General features: G+C 36.3%; 1 protein-coding gene across 1 annotated transcript in view; it reads right to left on the reverse strand.

Annotated features, from left to right (window-relative positions):
- Positions 1-22,192, reverse strand: part of ATP13A3 (ATPase 13A3) — a 64,945-nt gene that overhangs the window by 4,453 nt on the left and 38,300 nt on the right. Inside the window, exons 14-33 of the mRNA XM_026058068.1 lie at positions 20,596-20,753; positions 19,728-19,916; positions 18,635-18,696; positions 17,904-18,054; positions 17,340-17,456; positions 16,434-16,451; positions 16,191-16,344; positions 15,968-16,088; positions 14,612-14,736; positions 13,448-13,626; positions 12,863-12,985; positions 12,697-12,776; positions 11,886-11,928; positions 11,679-11,788; positions 10,647-10,743; positions 9,680-9,752; positions 8,597-8,774; positions 7,261-7,451; positions 6,077-6,165; positions 5,541-5,621 (exon numbers count right to left, since the gene is read on the reverse strand). Coding sequence (XP_025913853.1) covers positions 5,541-5,621; positions 6,077-6,165; positions 7,261-7,451; positions 8,597-8,774; positions 9,680-9,752; positions 10,647-10,743; positions 11,679-11,788; positions 11,886-11,928; positions 12,697-12,776; positions 12,863-12,985; positions 13,448-13,626; positions 14,612-14,736; positions 15,968-16,088; positions 16,191-16,344; positions 16,434-16,451; positions 17,340-17,456; positions 17,904-18,054; positions 18,635-18,696; positions 19,728-19,916; positions 20,596-20,753 — 2,339 coding nt within the window. The remainder of the gene's footprint in view (positions 1-5,540; positions 5,622-6,076; positions 6,166-7,260; positions 7,452-8,596; positions 8,775-9,679; positions 9,753-10,646; positions 10,744-11,678; positions 11,789-11,885; positions 11,929-12,696; positions 12,777-12,862; positions 12,986-13,447; positions 13,627-14,611; positions 14,737-15,967; positions 16,089-16,190; positions 16,345-16,433; positions 16,452-17,339; positions 17,457-17,903; positions 18,055-18,634; positions 18,697-19,727; positions 19,917-20,595; positions 20,754-22,192) is intronic.

The raw sequence follows: 22,192 nt of genomic DNA on the forward strand, positions 1-22,192 counted from the left end.
TTTAAAAATTGGATTACCAAAAGCAGAATTAGTTAATATAACAAACCATACAGTAAATCACTAGAACAAAATCTAATATTTTAGTTTCTAATTTACTGTGTCATTGTTATGTTAGATCTAGAAAGCACAGCACAAAAGTTTTTCTGTAAGGTTCTCTCTTCCATACTACGGTAGCAATGACATTTAAAAAAAACACAAAGAAAAAAACAAGTATTCTGCATTACAGTAACATAAAAGATCATCATCAAATTTCATGTATATTTTAACAGTTTTACTAAGCAGAAGTATAACAGGCACCACTAAATGTTGCTGCTATTGAAGAGTAACAGCTTGGACTAGAAAAAGCAGTGAAATTCCCAAATTCCCAGAGATTCTCAGTGAATGAATGAAACTTTTCACAATGAATTGTTTAGCTCAACGCATCCAACCAACCACAAGTGACAGAATTTAACCATCGCGAGAGACCTAACTGCATTCCRTGACAGGAAATCAGTCCTACAGGCAGGCAGGATAGAGAGTTACTAGAACAGACACAAAGCATTGAACTAAACCCTTCYGCTCTATTTCTCTTCTCACAGTCCTAAATACATGCAACTTAACTAGCTGGAGAAGAGAAATACCACCCCCTATTCTCAAAGTACTGGATTCCTCCCATTTCTCAGAGAGCACCTGTATTTTGTATGGCTGACATTCTGATGGAGATACAGGCTACATACGTTTATTCATGCTCTGATTTTCTACATATGGGTGAACAGAACCCAACACGAGCCTTAACCACAAGCTCCATTCTTCAGTGAATACAAAGCTATTTGTTCTTGAACATTCTCAAAAGGGCAAATATAACTCTGAAGTGAATATATTTAATAAAATTTACTACTGAAAAATAAAGCATTGTAATTCTTAGAAAGAATAAGTATACAAACACCTAAAAGTAATAAGCCAAAAGGCTTTAAAAAAGTCTACTTTCCATGGGATTCATATAGACTTCCTTCACATATTAATGACAGAGGGGCAGACCAGACTAAGATTCATGGTCACCTGAAGAAAAGAAGCTAAAGTTCGGAGTCTCTTAAACCACCTGAACGAGTAATAATGTACCTTCACTCGCCATTTCCTTTCATTTCATTTGTATGCGCTATAAATTACTGCTCTTGCAGATAATGCTCTAAAACCCTAAATCAAATTCATTTAATCAAGGACTGGATTAGACCCAGAGTCAGCAATTCTGCTTCCAAGTAAACCCAGACACTCCTGGTCCTATTATGCTAATTTGCTGCTACAATGCAAACGAAATTTGCCAATATGCAAACTGCAGATAAAGTGAGAAAAGTCTCAAAAGCAATCTGCTGGGTTTGTTTCTCAGGTCTTGTACACAGAGCTAAGTTCTTTAGCATACAGGTGTCAACAAGGAGAGAAATACAAAACCAAAAGCCATTCCTTTTAATATTCAAGTTACAGAAATCCAATTTAAACAGTTTTGAGCTTAAGACAAGACACTTTTTTAGATGGTAACAAGACACAAAACTGAATTTATCTGCATGCACTCAAACGCAAACGACAACAGCAAAACACTAGTCTCCAACCTGAGGCGGCTGGGGTATGGTGAGGCGATATTCTCCTTGTTTGTCTCGATTGAACACAACCTTCCAAAGGATCATATCAAGGAGGACATTCTGTGAGACATTGCAGTGAGTGGGAAGAATTAAAAAGAAACTAATGATCATTTGTTGTTAGTGTGCACATTAGAAATAAAATTTGAAATAGTGTGTTAGGCATAACTAATTCAGTGTCAGGCAAAACAGAGAGCTTACATTATTTGTCAGTACTTAAGTGATAAACATTTTCACTTCTTAAGTGCTCACAAGAGATTTAAGAATATGAACATGTACTTTAAAATCAACTGCAATATGACCAAAACTGCATCCGTCAGTTTAGATTAAAGTTTTAAATACATACTTAATGTGTTTCAATACTTTTAAAAAAAGCTGAAGCACTGCATACATTAGTGCTTAAAGCACCATTTTCTGAAACCATCTTTAACGTTGTGTACTTCATACTGTAGTTATTTATTTTTTTAAACCAGTGACATTCACAGAAAAGCTTGTATGGGGTGGCAAACCTGAGCCACCAAAAGGAATTCTGAAGGCCTTAGGTGCTGTTCCTGATTTTGGAAAAGAGGATAGATGTTGTGCACTATGTTCTGTACATCTGGTTACTCTTATCAGGCTGTGTGGGTGGACTAGAGAGCCTTGAACAAATCAGGCAAAACAGATGTGAACCTGTACCTCACCAAGGCCTTAAGCCTATGACCCTCCGATCTTTGAACAGATTCAGCGTTTAACACCTGACTAATCTCCGCCATTGAAAAAGGGGAGCTGATCAACCAGACTTGTATACAAAGCATTTGCCAAACAAGCCCTGAGCTTGTTAAAAGCTCATTTTTGAAGCTGGACTGTTTCCTTCTGGTTTAAGTACATGTCTACATCAGGCATTTGAAATGAGGAGAAACAACTGCTAAGATTGCCCTTAGTTATGCTATATTCTCTACCATCTAGAAGAAAGAATACRTGTGACTTGCAAATCTAGTCTGGCACCCCCACGGACGGAGCAAAAGCTTTACAGCATTTCAGAAAACACATTTTGGACAAACATATTCAGAACTCATTCCTGTTGTGGAAACAATTAAGAAATTAGATGGCAGTGGGGACAAAAGTGTCAAAGTGACAAGTGTGACAAATTAAGAGTGATCCAATTTCTCCGCTTATCACATCATTATGAGGCACTTAGAGGCAATACTTAAGAATTTGTCTCAGCAGAACAAACAGAAACTATGGATTATATACCTACAAGAGTACCTTGTTGAAAGAAATAAGGAGATGCCACCAGCAGCTTTTCCTAGATGTCAAGAATGTGAACTGTCGTACTTAGTAACTCTGTACTGAAAAGTCTGAGAAGAATATCCAACCAGGTACACAAGGACATAAGAGTGATGCTTACTGAAATGCTGCTTACTGAAAACCGGCACTGGAAGTGAATGAATGACATAGCTTGTGATTCCTCCACAACATGCTGGAACTAATGAGTTGGCACCACATGAAAAAGCTTCCTGGAATAGTATTACTGGAGTTGGACAAATACAGTTCAAAGGGTGGGACAAAAGAAGGTCAAAATGCAAGGTGAAAATGTATATTGAAAAACAAGGTTTGGGGTTTGAGGATCACTGGGCAATGCTCATATTGGAAACTCGCTGTAGAGTAGGACAACTTATCTTTGTCCAAACAAAGCACATCATTCAACAGTGAAAGTGGAAGAATTAGTTTTAAGTCAAATGCAGTATGTCCCAACCAGTACACGTCAAGAAAACTGAATTCTATAATTACTTCCATTCCACTACTAAAGTGTGGGCAACAAGACAAATAGGAAAGTCTGTCTAAAAGGAATGCGACAAATCATCCCACCAGTTCTGGTAATGACAAGTGACTGAAGTGTTAAAAAGTACTAATTATAACCTGTATGGAAGAAGGGATGTGGGATTGAAATACTGGGTGAAGGCAAACGCATTGCAATAAGTGTTACTTAGGTTTGGCTTACTGAAAACTCAGAAGTTTACAGATTGATGTGGCAACCAAGGCCCAGGAGCAGAATCTTAAAAATACCAAATTTAAGACAGAATTTTCTCCTCAAGACATGTGCTGATACGCAGACCAACATACTATGCTCAGGTAGACTTTCTGCCAGGAACTTTAACGCTTCTAGTACTGAGACATTACCCAAATGTCTAAAAGTTAGGAAGATCATTATCTGAATAACAAAGTAATTTTTCCAACAGAAGGTTTAAAACTTATTTTTCTCAGAGTTTATCAGTGGACTGAAAACTGTAATCACCACCTTTTATGCTCAATATATCTACACAAAGGTCAGTCCCAAACAGTAATTTCTTAGTACTTCAAAAAAAAAAAAAAAGCTGATTTCCGGGGATTGTTGTAATAAAAACATCAAAACTGACTGAAGAGAAAAAGCAAACAGGGAAAATATTTTAATCTAGGAGCTTTGTTTTAAATTTTTTTTATTAAAACAAAAAAACCCAAACATGATTCTGCAACCTCAGAATAACCATTCTGAGTCAGTGGTAAAGAAAGCAATATACATATAATTTAACTTTTAACAAATAAAAAGGTAGTCAAAAAAATTAAGAATTTAGTAGTTCAAAAATAGGAAAGAATTAAGGGCAAAAGTGAAAGTTCCATGACAAGCAGGGTTAAAATAAATATAAAACAATCTTAGCAAGGCACAGGATCTTTTAGGATGGGATAAATTTGTTAACAAGGCAAAGGGCCAAGAATTTATTATCTACTCTGTGTTTCTGAAAAAACAGGTTCTCACACGTGAAAAATGCTGAAATATATGTTCCAAGAGGGAAGAATATAATAGAATGTTGTTCCAAATTAATTTGGAACAACATTTTGAATTCAAAGCCTTTGTAACTTTAATTAAAGTATCCTAACTAAAAACAACATAAGCAACCAATGTTTTTAAGTTGTGAATAAAAGGGAAAACCTAGTCAACTGGAAAGAGTATTAATGCTGTAGCAGTATTCAAAGGCCAGAATGGTAAGATGCAAACAAGCATTATGCTGGTTATCTTGATACGAATCTCTCACATACTAATGGAAATACTACCTAAAAGCTGCAGAAAATGTTATACAGTAAAAAGGATGATCGGACTCCATAAGCACTAGATAGGCTAAAAGGCTTTTTCATCCTGCAGAAAAAAAATAGTAGCTAATGTTTGCAGTCAAAAACCAACATATTTAGGTTGGAAATAAGACATCATTTTGTCAGGGAGAAGAACTAACCACAGGAATAAATTACTGCCTTTGAATCCTGACTCTTTCCGGAAGATGCGTCTTTGTTCTTGAAAATAACACAGGGGTATCTGGATGAAAGGCAGAGTGTGTTTCTATCCACACTAACTCTGGAATCACAGCAAAGGAGGTCAATATCCAAACTGACTGCTTGTCGACAAGCTAAGGGCCAGAAAAAGTAGATCTGTGCAAACATCTCTACTTCTGGACTTGAGCAAACTGTTTGAATCAGATTAGATGAGCAAATTATATAGATGTGCAGTATTCTAAACAATAAGCTATATATGTGATTCAACAGAATAAAGATGGGCTCCCTTAAGGATTATACACGTGTTCTGCAACATTTAGTTCTTTACTATGGTATGTTATTCTAAACTGAATTATTACAGCAGATAAATTTCAACTATTTAAGACAATACTCTCTACATTAAAACTTTTCAATTTTCCCCTCCCCCTTCTTTGAATAAAAAATGTTTTTAAAGTTACACCTTTAACACAGAAAATCGTGACACCTTAAATCTTGCCTAGAAGTAAATTTGTAGAAGTATAAACTTAGAAATAAAATACTGCTCCATTTCCACAGATGTGTTCTCAACAGAGACCTTCTAAACACAAGACAAACCTGTACCCTGCAAAAACTAAACAGACAAGTAGTTTTTCCATTTGAATTTCTTACCTCCACCAACACGGATACAATTGCATTGACAATAACAATGATGAGAATTCTTAGACGCCACTCATATGGCACACACACGAGCTGTGAGAAAAAGTTGCCAGAGGTTAACAACATCCACATAAAGTAAAATGACACAAACATTCAAAACAGATTGGTAGTTATAAACTCACGCACACGCACATTATAAATACACATCTATATGCATAGAAACCTAAATGCAATAGAGCTTAACAACACTTATTGCAGAGTGCATTAGGCAATATTCTTTTTCATTCAAAGCATCTCCCTGAGAAAGCTTAAGGGCTTTAATCATTGGTCCAGTTGTAAATTCGGTGCAAAAGTTTTGGCAAAAAAAGGGGAACACTAAGCATTTCAGTTGTGTCTCTACAAGTACATACCAATTTTGTTCAAGTTCCCCTGCTCCCCCCCCCCCCCACAGATGAGAAGTCACAGCTCTAAAGGGTCAAGTATGCCCAAAAGGACGCTAACCAATTATCCAAGGAAGTACAGAAGTCTGTGCATCTATTGAATCTTACCTCAAGAAATGTGTCAATAGATTCAACTGGATGCAACATGATGAAAAATATGAAGACATAAAGAACTATCACAGATACAACAAACAGAACTGTAAAAAATAAATAAATTAATTAAAAAATCAGACCATTGCCCAGTAAAAGAATTTAGATAGGTTTTGCGTATATCCTAGGTTCATTATTCCCTGGAAATACCCTCTTTTTGCCCTCTAAATCCCATCTAGGCAGATTTTTGACAGTACAAGTTGTGCTGCCTTGCCAATAGCAATGTAGAGACAAAAGGCCAGAGTCTCACTGGCTCGCCTGCAGAAGTAAAGTCCCAAAAGAGCAGGCTGGCCCAATCAGCCATGGCATCCAGTGAGCGTACTGGAGCAGAAGAGCCACAGCACACTGGACGGAGTGAAAAGGATTGAGAAGCAGCTACTTGCGGAAGCTTAAGAGGAGGAGAAAGGTTAAGACCACCAAAACAGAATGATTTAGGAATAAATTCACAGCAAACTCAGCTGAGCACCTGCATCATTCCTCTCATCACTGAAACAGCAAACAAAAAGTCTGCTTAGTAGGGCACAGCTAAGCATACAACTTTCCACAGAGCGGTTTTTCACAATTTGTTACAGTTGAGTTTATGGCCAAGTGAAGACTTCAGTGTTCTGAAGGGTATTCAAGTAATTATCTATTATAATATACAAGTAATGTTTTCTAACACATTTAAAGAATATTAGCAAGTAAATACAGCAAACATACATGCCAACTGATTTAAGATTAGGTTATTATAAAAAAGCAAGGAGTTCAGTTTTATCACACCACCAAAAATCCCATGAGGCTATAAGAAAACCTCAGAGTGCCAAGGCCCTGACTACATTCACAGGATTTTCCAGAGGGAAGAAAAAAAAAAAAAAAAAAACAACCCACACTCATTGAAAGTATATTTCACATATTTTACTTTGAAGAAATATAGGTATTCTTGTCTTCTACAAACAAAGAAGCTATTAACACAAATTACCCCACACATGTTATTTAATACTTCCTTATTTCTATGATTATCAGAGGATAATCATCCCATGTTCCCATAGCAATGCTATTACTGCTGAAGGAGCACAACAGGATTGCAAGCAAACCATGGATAAGTACGTGGATAAGAAATTTGAAGTTTTACTTGGAACTGTACATAGAAAGAAAGGACTTACRATTTTTGTAGCATGGTTGTCTAAAGGGCTTTCCTTTAGAAAAGACAATTGCCACTATGAGGTACTGAAAGCTGGAGATAAAAAACAAAGTCGTGTTTTCATAATTTTTAATGTTATGTTCATCATCGAGAGTCTCATTCTTATAGTCGACCATAGAGCTGGTATTTGTGGCATCCAATAAGTGACACGCACTACAATATAAAAAACATTTAAAACTGAGTTAAGGAGAAATGCAAATAAGGCTAAAACCTATCGTTAAAAAAAGCGATGACCATAAATTGCTACAGTAGTTAAAATAAGCATATCCTTGAAAACCTAATACAGGTAGTAACTCAAAACTGGAGTAAGGAGGTAACAAGTTTTGTGAATTCTGAGCTTCAAGTTCTCATGTGTGTCCAGCCTGTAAGTTCCCTATATGAACTGTTTAGGGACTATCATTATAGATACACTTTGATGACAAGGTAAGAAAATACTGCAAACTAAGAAAAGATACAAACAGCTCTATCTTCAGAAAAATTGAATTTAATTTATTGGAACTACAACAGGACTACGCAACTTTGTATTCTAAGAATTAAAATAGGTCTGAACAATGAATTTCAGATTTGGATCTCAGTTGTCCCAGAGTTGAAAAATATTCAGATCTTGTAGTCTGGCTCTGACACAATTTTTCATTTCAGCCATTGAATAACTTCTATGTATCAATATGCTGTTAACAAAATATTATCCCATAATCAGTCATTATTTGTTTCTTCTTGTGCTTCCCTCCACCTGGAAATCAAACCTGTGAAAATTCTCCCAGTAGATTATCTCCATCTTTTTGGACAATGCCTACATGCAAATAAAGAAAATACCTACTGTTCTTGCTGCCTAATCATAATTTCCATATGTATTATATTTCCCCAGATTCTTCTTTCCCCAAATCAAGCATTAGACTGTGGTTTCCATAAGAACTAACAGCAATTCACATTCCTACCTCACTTAATAGTACCCCCTTTCCCATTGCAATTTTTCCCTGCATATGACAAATGGAGCAGACCACTTATCTACTGATCTCTGCCCACGCATGCTCTGGGCAACAGAAAGAGAAAAATCAGTAGGTTCTCTGAAGAAGTCTGGGAGCAAAAGTTCAGATTCACTATACAAAAGTCTCTCCCAGAACTGCTGCCAGAAGTCCAACTCCTCTAGCGAGCAATGACCATTAGCCTAGTTCAGCATACTAACAAGCTGCCATAGAAAAGCTTTAGTCCCCAAAGAGGGTGGATAAAGAAAAGAACAATTATTGACTATTCCCTTTCWGTCATTAGTGTATCCAGTATGGAGCCACTGAAACACTTACTCAGATTTTATTGTCCAACGCTCATACCAGGACTGTTGCTTGACCCAAAAAAACCCAAGGATTTGGAAAGCAAAGCAGATGATGATCTGAGACAAAACGGAACACAAAAGTGGACCTGAGATAAGACCTGATGGAGGCCTTTGCGCAACAAGTTCCTTCCAAGCAGGATTCAAACTCACTGCAAAGAGAAAGAAAAATAAGTTACACATTGAATCATTATGGCTCTCAAGAGTTACCCTCTTCACATTCTATGGAATTAGAATGGTCTGTTCATGACCTCTCAAGCTTTACACTTTACAAATCTGCCTGCATGGTTCAGAACCACCACTGCAAAACCACCTGAAAAAGACTATACCTCGATTGTCACAGTGCCTCCTGTAGGTTGGTTACCTCCAGCAGCACAGGATGAAAGAGGACAGAAATAGCAGCCACAAGACTAAAGGAATTAGTAGTGTGTTTTGCCAGGTTCCAGATGTGGCTGTCTTAAGACTAAGCTGAACTTCCCATTTTTCTGACACAAGCACTTACAGATCCACTCTTCGGTTTTGGTCACCCATGGCTTTGAAGAACTCATTTCTTTAAATCTTGGAAAATTGAATTCTACTGTTAGCCTGTAAACTGATCACTACTTTTGCGTGTGGAATTAAATACTTCATTAGACAGTAGGTTGCAAGCAAACAATCTTTTGTGGACAGAAGTCCAACTAAAAATACAAGAAATGAAAGACATTTGAGAAACATGAGGTTGGAACAAGTACGGTTTTGATTCCAACAATAGTTTCCTCATTTCAGGACAAATTTTTGCCTCCCAATTTTGTGAAGAATTGCATTTATAAGATCATACCCATGACCTGTTTTTTGTATGAGGACTTCTCACAAACCTGAGCGGATTCTGATTCAGTATAGAGTTGTTGTTTAATTCATATACTGCAATAATTGTAACATCATGGTGCTCACTCCAACCAACAGCACATAATAAGATGTTAAAGAAAATCTGACCATGTAAGAACTGTTTCTTTGTTCATAGTTGCAAGATAGTTGAATGGTACAGAAGCCAGTAGCAATAATTCAGCACAATACTTACTAGTGAAGACAATCACCAAAATGATTGCCAAATCAATGAAGAGAAACTGGAAATCTCCCAGATTGCTCAGGATCTAGACAGAAATCACAACTGAAACATTGGTAATTTCTTCACACCAAGAAACATCTTACAGTAACAACTCTACTGCATTAATTCTTCAAGCTTTACTCTATAAACAAAGGAGTCAGTTTGGCAAGAGACTGCCTTAAATCTGGTAGAGCCTTGAGTACTCTACAGTTCAGAGATCAAATCTTGAAGTAGAAAGGTATAAAACAATTTGTTTAAGGTTCAGAACACATAAGCTGTTAATTTGAAAGTTGTTCTTAATCGAAACTTTTATTAGGGAATCTTACAAACCCATTAAATAAAAGCTTAGGCCCACAGCTAAACACCACAGATCCACTGTATAGTCATACAGTTGTCAGAATTTTCATCTCAAAGTTCCTTTAGTACTTTGTATTTTGGGTAAGTTACACATGCAAGTTAAAGTACAGGATTTCCACCACGTGCCACTATAGCGAGTCCAAACATATTAACAGGAAATACTCCACTTGGTTTTTCCCTCTCCTAACTCAATCCTTGTAGCTGCTCTTTTTCAATCCTTACATAACGGGAACGTACTGCCTTTAAAACATCCTAACTTAATTTAAATGCTGACAGTCTTCAAATAATGGAAAATCGTATTTTTATTCCATTTCTATACTTATTTGGACTTCCTATTGCAGAGACTTTCTAACTGCAGAGATTGATTAATGCCTTTTTTAAATGGATGCTACCATGATTTTCATACAACTGGTGTAAAAAACACCCCCAAAATACTATAATTAGCACTACCTTTAATCCAAAGACAAAGTTTTTAGAATGTGTATGTTATTTATGTGTACTCAAAGAGACTTGCAACAATTTACCAACTTTTAAATCTCTGAATTATATTAATATTGCTTAAGCACAACACTTAAATACTTACAGAATACAGCAGAGTAACACTGATGTACTGGATAATGCTGTATAATGCCATGAACTTAAATACACAGAAGGAAGTTATTAAAGCAGCACGGCCTTCCCTGTCAAAACAAACACACTCGTGTAACTAGAAAGCTTTCTATGAAAGCAGTTATACTCTGCTTAGCAAAATGTTAGCTAAGATTAAACATATCAAACCCTTTGAGACACGTTACACTGAAGACAGAGCAGAGACACATGGAGGAAAAAAAGGGGTAAGAATGGTACACTTAAAAGTATATCAAAGCTGAGAGCATGAACAGAGCCCACCACCTTACTTCAGCATTCTTTGACTTTACGTGGTTTTCCAATAAAGATTTTAAATGCATTTCTGCTTGAAAAAGCATCTCTCCCACACAAGTTTACTACACAGATTGAATGAGCATGCAGTCAGTCAGTTGCTGCCTTCAGAGACGTTTCTGATTACCCATTACTTTCATTAGTTCCACACAAATGAAACTAGATTCTTCTTCTCTGGCTGACCTGTACACAAAACTGTTATCTAACTTCCAATTCTAGAATCGAAAATTTGTCAAAACCTATTTGTGAAATTGGGTTTCTACCTATGATAGTGCTGAGGACTGAAGTTATCTGAAGAACTTTACCCCTTATAATTACATACAGCCTTCACGGAAAGTAAAATAGTCCATAAGACACTAAATTAAGCATTAATGTTTAGAAGTTGCCACACAAAGTAGTGCAGTTTAGATGGACAAAAGGTAAGTAAAACAAAACGCTGAACTCTGCCATGTCAAGTCCTTACTCAGAGTACCTTTAGGAAAGAAACACAAACTACTAAACTTATCGCTTGTGCTTTAATTCAAATGGGCTTCCTATAATATCAAACCTACTAAGACAGAGTATGCAGAACAAGTTACATAGATACATATATTGCTTCAGCTAGCTTACAGCTAGTCTATAAAATACTGTTTTGAACACTATTAATTGCATTTATATGCAGAAAAGTATTTGTTAAGGGCACAGCAAGTGGTATTACCTGATCAGCTTTGGCACGCAGGAAATACTAGGTGTCCTGGAAGTGAATGGTGATGCCACAGAAGCCTCAAGCTCAGACAAAGATATACCACCATGTGCCCTCTTTAGCGCCTGCCAGTTAGCATCAAAATAGAGATCATTTTAAAACATTCTTTCAGCTGCAAAATTTAACCAAACAGTCCTGTATGTAAAATAAAAATATACTTACTCCACAATCATTTGCACCATCTCCACACATGCCCACATAGTAACTATAAAAAACAAACAGATGTCAACATTCTGCACCATTCCCTAATCACAATCCATTYAATTTCATTAAATACTTTTATATTACTTGACATATTCAGGACATGAACAGAAAAAAGTGACTCTTGATAAAGAAAGTAATTACTATTCCCATTATACACATAAGGAAGCAGACAGAAAAGTAACAGTACTTATCCAGGTCAATCAAATCATTAATGGTTACCATCCTTCTGTCATTCCAAAGTCTAAAGCATCTTTGCTCTAGGAAGGGCAGACTTTTGTAGCATTTGGTATTGCTACAGAGTTTTTATAAAGATAATCCTAAAAGCATCAGGATGATCAAACTTCAGAAAAACAAGGAGAAAAAAAAAGCAGCCACATGAGTAACAATCTCAAAGTTAGGTTTGYGGCCTAGCACCAACACACAGGATATGATAGATAAATGACTAGAAATCATCACTTTAATACTTCTTTAATAAACAGAAGACATCAATACATTTGCTTACTAAGCCAACTAACAAGATTTAGAAATATGCTAGTCAGCTTAGCTACTTATCACTTAGAGTAAACTTTCAYAAATTAAGATATTCACAACTGACCAGCAGATGGTACTATTTACATTTCAGTTTGGCTAATGGTCCGATTTACCAACTCAAGAAAGCTGTTTTCATTTGGTGCAACAGCTTATAGCATACATAGGGAGATTTCTTCCTAATACACTGAACACCCTGTCAATCCCCACCTGCCCTTTATACAATTAAGCAAATACTTACTCTACATTTTGTAAAGCTTCCACCAGCTGAGTTTTCTGATCAGGCGCCATGCGAGCAAACACAGTGCCATGTAATACAAGCTGGAAAACAGGAAATTTCTTACTGTTCATCACAGGACAAAGCCTGTCCATCATCAAAAGGGCCCATACTCAAGTGAACTACTCACCTTGGGTACCAGGTCCTGGAAATGCTCCAAAATCACTGCAAATGACTTTCCATTCATTGCAAAATGGTATTTGGTCATCTGGAGATCCTCAAGGCTTTCATGGACCAATTTAACTGGAATATCCTATCATCAGAAGTATTTTAATTCTCTAGATGTAATATATTTACACAGATACTGTGTAATTTCAAACTAACACTCAAAGAGGTATTTCTGAAGATACCACACTAGTGTAGGCTGGGAATAATTTAATTGAAAGAAAACCTCATACAATGAWAACACCTATTTGGTAACAAGAACATGTGGCTTACCATGTTTCAGTTACAAGGAGCTAGAGCAGTCTTAAGACTTAAATGTAGCAAAAATGCCTTCTGCACAGCTAAAATGCCAGATCTCACACGCCACAGATCAAAGTTGAAAAAGCAACTCCAAGCTATTTTATCACTTAGTATTTTACTATCTGAAAGTTAACTAATACCCCAATTTTGATTTGCCAAGGTGCTTAATGAAATAATTTAAAAAAGAAATAAACAAACTTAACAGCAAATCTAACTGATAACACTCTAGGGAAAAAAATGCTCAAGTTACCTCTGAGTTTATGGCTGGTGACAAACTAGTGCATTTTGCGAGGGTATCTGCATAATGCCAGTTGATCCTGGCAGCCTGCCCATCCTTTGGAGGTAGTGCTTCAGCAATAATGACCTTATCCTGAGGTAGAATCATTCCACAGTCTCTGGCCACAGAGATAGCAGTTAACATGTTATCCCCTGTTAAACAATTGCATTTTAAAAAGTTTCAATTAAAGAAAAGGATAAGTAGCATGCACTGACATTCAACAGAAGAGACATGCTAACAAAGCCAGTTTTAAAGCAGAAGGACTACCTAACTTAAGTGACACCTTCAGCACAATACAAGTCTACAGCAAAGTTTAGCCCTGTAAACCCATCCTACTGCACTAACATCACTAGAAGTTTTGTTTGCTTCTTTAAGTCACAAAGATTTCTTATGACCAAACCTCAACATATATTTAAAACCAGGCAGAAAGCATGTGGCCATTTAAAGTACACTTTCTTTAAACACAGTCATAGACCATGCAGGACCAACACCAAGTTCTATTACTAGCCAGTCAAAACATTCTTCCAAAGTTACACCTGTGATTAAAAGGCAAACAGACATTACAGAAAATACTAAGCACACTTACATACAAACACAGCCTTGCTTATGGGAACACATGTAGCCATTCTCACAAAAAATTCAAAGTGACTTGCCATAGGATAACTCAGGCTGGTAGGCACCCTCAGGAGGTCACACCTAGTCCAACCTCCTGCTCAAAGCAGGGTCAACTGAGATCAGGCCAGGACATTATCCAGTCTGATCTTGAAAAACAAACCCTTAGGTTTTCCATCCTCCAAATCCAATACAAACTAACTTATGCATGGTGCTGGGGAGAGGAACCTACAAAGTAGAATAATCCCAATACTGATTTCAGACCTCTGCCTAGCCAGAGCACCTTTCACCCAAAATGAAGTAGACTGATGACTGAATAGTTTCACAACATTTTCTATGCTATAAATCTATATCTAACCTAAACACTATTCTATAATCTAATGTAAATGCTATGCTTCTTGCTATATAGTAAAATCCCAGTCTATTGGCACTAAAATTTTACTTAATACTTCACTTATATTAATATAACTTAAACCAAAAAAGACACAGATTTTTTTTCCAATATAAATGTGTTTACATGCTAACCTGTAACCATGACAGTGCGAATGTTGGCTTTATGCAAATCTTCAAGTACTGCAGGGGTTTCTTGCTTCAGCTTGTTTTGCATTATAACTAACCCCATAAAATCCATGTTGCTTTCAATAGCATCTCTGTAGAAAAAGAAGCAACAGAAAACTTCAGAAGAATTGCAATTACTAGCTGTAGCTTAAAGAGCCCAATTTTTCTGTTTATTAGAGCAAAGGGAAATGTTTATTTTTAACCATGAAAAGTGTGAAGAATTAGCTTTATAAAAAGTGACCCTGAGAGATATTATTATTCCCATTCATTTATACTTACTTCCTTTGTTTAAGTTTAAAATAAAAACATGAACCAGTATAAAAAAAAATGTTCTTTCCTCTCAAGTACAACMGTTTGGTTTCTTCCACAAGAATTCTTTCTACAATCAATTGCATTCTCAAAAAGAAAGGTAACTCCTGAAAAAAATGCTCTGAAACTTACTGCAGAGCCATTATTTATTTTATTTAGAATGCACAGCTGGAATTTCTTTTCCAAATTAGCTGAACCTTCAACATACAAGCTACCAAATTTTGTTCCCAAGGCTAAAGAGATCAGAGATTAACTAATTAAGTAAAATGACTAATCAACTTGAAATTTTTTTTGTTTGTTTTACAGGAAAGTGAGTATCCACAGGGATTTGACGTTCTACTACTACTGTAGATTTTCACACCTGAAACTGGAAACCTGTTTCTCTACTTTGTATTGTTTTGGCAAAATTCATCGTGTACACAGAACTGATACAGAACTACAGAGTCAAGGTCAGCATTTTCATAATAATGCTGCACCTCAAACTCTATGGAAAAAATAGCATTATCCACAAAAATAGGACCATATGAAAATTAACCAAAAATTCTATTCTTACAAGAAAAGCTCTTTCTACCAACAGGTTTTCTAATGAGAAAGTGGTCGCTCTGCCCACAACAGATGAAGAAACTAAATCAAACATGCACAAGAGGGTTTCCATGAGATGCCATTATCTTTAAAAGACAGAGGTGATGTACATACGTGCAAGTTGCAGAAAAATCAGGTGAGATTCTATGCCATGTTAACATAAATTAAACACCACAAACTATTATTACAGTACATTTAAAGCYCAGGGCTGTTCCTCAGAACTCACCCTATTACAGAAAAACTTGTTTATCTTAAATTTCTCATGTATTGTCCAAGGTACAAATAAAGAATGCACAGGACCATGTACACCAAGACAGAAAAAAGATGAACAAGAGTTGTAACTGATTTAAACCAAAGTAAACATCACAATTAATCCAAACCTTGCAGCTTTTAAAGTCTGTTACTTATTAAAAAAAGTGAAGTCATTCTTACCTATTAATAGTCTGGACTTTGTGCCACGTAAGCTTAGACTCCAATTTTCTGTGAGCAAGAGCAATAACTCGGAAGCCTTGCTTCGTGTATTCTTCCAGGACACTCTCAAAGTCAACAGGAACTTAAAAAAAAAAAATCCATCAAGTTCAGAGTTACTAAAACTGTTCATATTACAGCTTAGTTACATGAGGGGAAAAAAAAAAAGATCAGTTTTCTCCTTTACCTGTTTCCTGCTTACACAAACTGGCAATCACCTCAGGGGCACCTTTCATGTAAGCATCCATTCTCTTCTCCCCCAGAACTCTGGCTATTACACACGTACGTTGTAAAACTGAAGAAAATGGAAACTGGCGCACAATTCCAATCTCATAGCTGGTCTGTATAATATAGGACAGAAGAGGAAAAAGGTTACATCCCCAAAAATGCTTAAAGAGAGGTGGATGTTTATGTGAAAAATCATACTTACCGAAAGCTCAAATAATTCCTAAAAAAAAAAAAAGACATTTATTGTAAATCTTCATTTTGAATTTTTTCAGATACCAATATTTGCAAATGAATCTAGACAGCATTCTCAGTCTAAAGTCATACTGCATTTGCAAATGACTTCATAACTGAATGTGAATATACTGCATATTTAGTATCTTCTACTTAAATAAGACATTAGAACTTGATTTTTATACTAGAAAGACATGAACAAAGATAAATAGAGTACTATTTTCTGTTACAGTCTATCTGCAAGACTTTTCTCAGTCTAATTTCTGTGTCAGTTTACCCTATGTAAATGAGAGTAACAAGTTGTTTCAGAACAAAGCCATGACTACTGCATCACAGCACAAAACAAATCCTGTAGTAAGTTTCCAGAGCATTTATAATGTGTCATCTCCTCCACAGTAACTACTGTTGTGCACACGTTGTGCACCAAGTTCTGAACAAAAGAGAAGCTTCTATCCACTGTGGAGGAATAGGACATATACAGCAACCAAACTGCTACACCCTCCCGCTACTTTCCTTTGTGATAATCTAGGTAACAGAAACTGCAAGGTGAGCAGACTGAAACACTTAAGTAGCACGGTAAGAATTTGGTAATGACACTAAATTTAAAATGCCTTGGCTCAAAAAGCATTACAGTACTTGACAACCAATCTTTAATGGCAACAATGCTGTCAATCAATCTGGTTGGCTTGCAAGTGGCATCTACTGAACCACTACCTTCAACAAGAGTTTAAATATGACTTCTTTATATTTGCCTTTCAAAAAAAACACAGTTCTGATCTTGTTTGAATTACACCAGCCAGGACCACAGCATGTGGTAAAATGCATTTATTAAACTCAGATTTGTTTAATTCAAAGAATTGCTTTGAATTTTTTTTACCATTTCTTGATTTGTTGCCTGCTTGGATTCTGGAAAAGGCTGTTTTGAAGGGCGAACCACTGTTGGCATGATTTGATTATGAAGCGCTGTTTCTTCTTCGGTTGCTTCTTCTAAAATCTGTATTAAAAAAGTACAATCAACTAAATTAATACATTCATTAACTTAAGTTTTCTCAAAATGTAGTTGTCAGAAAAACAACCCTGGAAGTCAGCCCAAGATGCAATGATCTTTCTAAACAAGATTTTTAGCAGTTAACATAAGATCTGCTTAGCAATTTTAAATTTGTATTACAAACATTAAAACCTTGCCACACATACTTCAACATCAGAAAGCAGTAAATTAGATGTCCAAATTCTTTACATTTTATGAATTGTTGCATCAAACACATTTTAGAAACACTTTCATATTAAGACTTCCTTTTTACAGTGACACATAAGTATTGTCACAAGTTACTCGTTTAAAGTTACAACTTGAATTGGCATATAATGGTGTATCTTGTACATGTCAGCGTAGGAAACTTCGTATTACTGAACTTACAAATGTTGCTTTTCTTGAAACACTTACCCATCCTATTGCTTCAAACATCTTCAAATCAAGTGGGTCCCCAGAAAGTACCCCTTCAATTTTTGTAAGGGAATGACAAGTTGCCATGCAAGCAACAAACTCAGACTTCAGCAAGCTCTCACTGCAAGCCCTCTCTTCCGGCAAAAGGAAACTAAAACAATGAAGTTATAATATACTTAGCACTATAATTATTTATTATGAGCCAATTCAATGGTTTGTTTAGATTAACAGAAGAAAATTGACTGCACGAGTCTCTTTACATGTATTTTCACACATCACAGAAAACAGATTAAGACTCTGGGCTGAGATCTTCAGAATTACAGTCAGAACTTCTTTTGGCTCCTTCAAAAATTCTGTGTTACTTCACTCTTTGGTTAGATTTCCTTGCACAGAGGCCTCTTATCACTTTGCATATGACTCAATTAGTTAAGCCACACAAAGACTCATCACTTTAGAGGGCAGAATTAAGGAAACATGCCAAATTTAAACAGCATCATTTCCGCATTATGAACCTAACGGGGTCTCAGACTTTAACCAGTTAAATTCTAGTTCACAGACTGCTAAAAGTTATTAACTTTTCATTACTTCTAAAACATATTTTCACTTGCATTCTTACAGCCCATTACAAATGCAAACATTTGAGCTCACATTGAGTCTTCTATTCTATTTGGCAGAAGCTGTTAAAGCACAACCAGGTATCATATTTGTTATTAACTCTCATTTGTCCTTACCAAGCACTTTCCACCCGTTGAATTCCCCAAAGATCCAAGCCATCCTCAGTAAGTGTGCCAGTCTGAAAAACATATCAAGGGGAGTTGCAAGAAAAAAAGCCTTCAGAACCAAGTTATCCTCAAGTAAAGCAAAAATTAACAGGTAATAAACCAAATTACAGCTGAACAATACATTTTATTTCATTTTCACTTTAAAAAAGAAATTAAGATTTTAGAACAGAAAATTCAAATACCTCCTTGGCTTTTTGCTAATAACTGAGTTCCAGTTTTGTGAAATACCTTTTTTTTTTTTTTTTTAACATTCAAAACAATCATGTCCTTGCTTGGGGATAGGACAAGGGAGACAGACCCTTAAGTCCAAAGGTGAGCACTCACCCCCTCTGTACTCTGAGGGCTGCTGTGTGTGCRCACATGTGCAATCTATGAAAGTGTTTTACATTACATTCTGAAACAGAAAAAGTACAAAAGGGCAAACAGTCCATGCTGGGAAAAGAAAATGGACACTAAACCCTTAGTACTAATTACTTACATAGTTAAAAACAGCAGCTGGAACATATGTACCAGGGAAATAATATATTTAGTGTGGATACTTAAAATCTTAGATGAAATTCTAAGAGGGAAAGGAAATTTGATTCAAGAATTAGCTGAAAGAAAAGGATTCTGGCTAGTGGTATTAATGGCTTTTATTATTTCTTAGCAGAAACATGACTGAGGTAAACTTGTTTGGATCTTCATTCGAAATAAATGAAAATGAGAAACAAGTCTGACCTCAGGCTTAAACCTGAAATTTTCCAGAAGTCTATGTGCAAAACAAAGCTCTTAGAGTCTCCCACTCTCACATTTTTGGAGTGCCACTAATACGTTAGGACTGGGAGTCTTAATATAAGAAAGGAACTTCACATTTTAAAAACTTTTAGAGTAGACTCTAAACTAAGTGAATTAACTGAAGGCAAACACTGAAGACCTGCAACTAACAAAAGTGATATAACCTATTCCAAGGTAAATTAATTTCACTGCAGTTACTACTCTTTTTGGATTTCCTTTTACTGCACATTCCACCTTCCAGGGACCAAAGTTTCAAAATTCAGCCAACCTTATCAAAACACACAAGATTCAACTGGCCACAAATATTTATCCTTTGTGGGCTGATGCAGAAGATGCCAATTTTTTTCAACCGTTTCTGCGCATAAACAATGCCAGCAGTCATGGCAGCAGGGAGTGCTGGAGGCACTGTGATAGTGATAATGTCGAGAGACTCGATGATGATGGTACGAGCTGGAACCTGCAATAACAAAGTAGTTAGTGAACAAGAATCTGCTACTTAAAAAATTCACTGTCTCACTGAAGTGTTACATCACTGTTAAAAGTAAAAATCCATGCATCGCTTTCCCCAGCATAGCAGGTTCTGGAGTGCCCAGAACCTACCACAATCTTCACCAATAAGCAGCCAATGACAATCCAGTCCTAAAACATCCATAACCCATAACTAAGTTTTCACTCTTCCGCCTGCAAATACATTACTTAAAGAGTGACTAAATAACATGCAATTCTTCAGAGAGAAAAGAATTAGGAAGTTGTCAAATAGTTTCTTGATTTCTGTTTTTCCCCTGCATCATGCTTTACATTTTCCATATCCAGTTTCCTCCAACTGGATATCAGTCACATGGTACTCGCATATAAAATAAAGATAAAATCAGAAATTGGGTCAGTGGAAATGGAGGCAAACCCAAATTTTACTGTAATATAGTCAAATTCTGCTTTTCTGCTGAATCTTGCTCTCCCTAAGCTTTTTTTTTTCCCCCAGCCTTGATAGAAAATAAAGACAAGAATTTTTCACTTAGAAATCAAGAATTTCCACATAATTGTTTCTCAACATCTGAAGAAGTGTGTTGGAAATCATGATCAACACTTTTCTAAGGTGAAGCAGTTGTGGACAAGAACACAGTGAAATGAAAACATACCTCTTTTAAGATGCTATTGACAACTGTGTAAAGAAAGCCAATGCCTGCCACCACTACCAGAGACAAGAGAAACAAAGAGGCATCTCTATGGAGTTTAAAATCAGTTGGCTTTGGATACAGTATGGAACGAACAAGTTGTCCTTTAGCAGTGCTAAAGCCTATAAATAAAAAGGAATAAGTATAAACAGCAAAACTATTCAAATATGTCAAAAACCTTAAGCTACTTATTTCATTAGGACAGTTTCTCAATATACAGTAACAGATATTTTGCAATGCTGTAATTAAGGTGCTTCAAAAATGTAGGCGTATGTGACACTAAGTACCTCTGTATTGCTGATACAAACCAACCCCTCTTTTACAGAGGCAGTAAATACCCAAATGGTTTGGGCTGGTAGAATTGGCTGTACAGCATTTTGCTTCTGCTCTGCCCCTTACAGTGCAGAGCCAGTGGGTATATTTATTAGATGTCTAATTGTGCCAGTCCTTGTGAAAGGAAAAAGTTATTAATAGAGTCCAACTTTAAGCATTTAAACAGCAAGTCTGTATAGGCTCCTCTGTCAGCCAGAAAAAAAAAAGGATTCAGGGGGAGAAAAAAAAAACAAACAAAAACAAAAAAACAGTGCTCTGAATCCTCTTTCAGAGAACCCTTCTCTTGATCCCATTATGCCACCTAAGCTAGGAGCAAGGCACTTTTAAGCGTCTTGGAGACAGAGGATCATCAGATACCCCGGGATCCTCCTTGAACCTTTGCCGCAACACCGGGAGAGGCCAATGCCAGCGCTCAACTCTGTATGCCTGGAGCATTTTGTATATGCTTAGACTTCAAACTCTACTGCTACAATCTCAGTATCAGTGTTGGGTCTGCTGGCACTACCGACAGCTCCTTGATAACTCCTCTCAATCGGCAAGCCATCGCATCAAAGGCCAAGTCCCCTGTGCTGATATTTGGCATATGAGATTCTACTAGAAGAAAGCAGCTAGCGCATTGGTTTAAAGGGGATGAGTTAATCACAATAGTAAGAAGGCTTGAAGCCTCCAAACTTTGAATTTGCTATTGCAGAAGACAAATTAGGGACCTGTGTAGAGAAGTTCAGTATGTTGTTAATTGAGTAGTTAGTGATGAATGCTTTGTAAAGCTAACTTCATCATGTTTATAGAGTGGGGGCAAACTTGACCTGTCCTGGGCAAAGAGCAAATTTAAAAAAATACTTCAGATGTCAAGACAATAAGAATCTGTTTGTCTCCTTGCGAGCTCCAGACCATGATACTAGACTTAAAAAAAAAMAACAACAACAACAACAAAAAATTATTTTTCCCTGGAGAGTAGGAGTAACATGAGTCTTCAACAGTCCATTTCTGTAACCACTCTGGACAGTCTATCTATATACATTTACACCCATGGCAGGTTGGGTACACAAAATTTTGTATTTGAAAAATAAAAGTTATGGGTAACAGATAACATTTAAGGTTAAGAGAAGACACCACAGACAGAAGAGGCTAGTTATGATGAAGTTACTTATCTATGTAAGTAGCAGAAAGCTAATCAAACATTTAATCATGACAATGTTTTTTAGTAATTCCATGATGATACTGGAAA

Source organism: Apteryx rowi, unplaced genomic scaffold, assembly GCF_003343035.1.
Source record: "Apteryx rowi isolate R43461 unplaced genomic scaffold, aptRow1 scaffold_142, whole genome shotgun sequence".
NCBI lineage: Eukaryota > Metazoa > Chordata > Aves > Apterygiformes > Apterygidae > Apteryx > Apteryx rowi.